Source organism: Choloepus didactylus, chromosome 6 (assembly GCF_015220235.1).
Source record: "Choloepus didactylus isolate mChoDid1 chromosome 6, mChoDid1.pri, whole genome shotgun sequence".
NCBI classification, from domain to species: domain Eukaryota; kingdom Metazoa; phylum Chordata; class Mammalia; order Pilosa; family Megalonychidae; genus Choloepus; species Choloepus didactylus.
This window is the reverse complement of record NC_051312.1, coordinates 29646436-29647847: the sequence shown is the minus strand read 5'-3', so window position 1 is coordinate 29647847 and position 1412 is coordinate 29646436. Positions and strand designations below refer to the sequence as shown.

Genomic DNA, 1412 nt, shown 5'->3' with positions numbered 1-1412 from the left:
TTTAAAATAGTATTGATTACATTGGTCTGTCTTATTCTGACCCCATAATTATAAATCAAATCACTGAGGAAGGGAACGCTGTCTTATTTAACTTGGTAACCCCAATGTATATAATGACAGGTTTACACAAATATAGGTTCATATATATTTTGACTGAATGAATAAATAAAAGATTAGGCTAATAACTCACTAAATTTTTTCACTATTTTATAGGTAAACTGTCTGTAAACTTGAATTCAGCATCTATAAAACAATAGATGGATTATAGATGGAACCAAGGAACAATGTGACTTACTTTATCCTCCTGGGCCTCACACAGAATTCAAATGAAGAAAAAGTACTTTCTGTTATATTCTCACTGTCCTACATTTTAACTGTGTTGGACAACACACTGATTGTTGTGACTGTAACTTTCAGTAAGTCCCTGGGGTCCCCTATGTACTTCTTTCTTGCTGGTTTATCATTTATAGATGTCGTGTATGCCTCAGTCATTTCTCCCCATTTGATTTCAAACTTGTTCTTTGGACAAAAGACCATATCCTTCCAAGCTTGCATGATTCAGCTGTTTATGGAGCACTTATTTGCTGGATCAGAGGTCTTTCTTCTGTTGGTGATGGCATATGACCGCTATGTGGCCATCTGTAAGCCCTTGCATTATCTGATTATCATGAGGCACTGGGTGTGTGTTGTACTGCTAATAGGGTCCTGGATTGGGGGTTTTCTGCACTCAGTAATTCAACTTAGCTCTCTTTATGGGCTCCCATTTTGTGGTCCCAATGTCATTGATCACTTTTTCTGTGACATGTACCCATTACTGAAACTCATTTGTTCTGACACCTATGTTACTGGTCTCTTAGTAGCAGTCAATGGAGGGCTGATCTGCAGTATTATATTTCTGCTCTTACTCATCTCTTATGGTGTCATTTTACACTCCCTGAAGAACATTAGTCAGGAAGGGAAGAGGAAAGCCCTCTCTACCTGTGGTTCACACATCATTGTGGTTGTCTTCTTCTTTGTTCCCTGTATTTTTATGTATGCAAGACCTGCTAGAAATTTCTCTGTTGACAAATCATTGAGTGTATTTTATACAGTCATAACACCCATGCTAAACCCTTTAATCTATACTCTGAGAAATTCAGAGATGACAAATGCTCTGAAGCAGCTCTGGAGAAGAAAAGTCATATAGGTAGTAAATAAATGTGTCATCCTTGACAAACAGACTGATTTGGCTTTAGGGAACACCTCATTGGAGCTCAGAAGGCACCTTAAATCTGATACACCCTTTGCCTTTCTTCAAAGCATTTATCATAATGATAATTAAAAAATTTACTATTTGTCTGGGTTATTGATGACTATAATGAAAACTCTATAATATCTAGTTTATCACTGTACCTAGAAAGTTATAATGTATA

At 36.6% G+C, this 1412-nt stretch overlaps 1 protein-coding gene across 1 annotated transcript; it reads left to right on the top strand.

Moving 5' to 3' along the window:
- Positions 1-268: 268 nt before the first annotated feature.
- LOC119536390 (olfactory receptor 4A47-like) lies at positions 269-1186 on the top strand. The gene has a single exon (XM_037839156.1). It carries the CDS (start codon positions 269-271, stop codon positions 1184-1186), a length of 918 nt encoding a protein of 305 aa, XP_037695084.1.
- Positions 1187-1412: the final 226 nt, after the last annotated feature.

What these genes read in the sequence shown, in the direction of transcription:
- LOC119536390 (XM_037839156.1), top strand. Translation starts at nt 269, where the DNA reads ATGGAACCAAGGAACAATGTGACTTACTTTATCCTCCTGGGCCTCACA.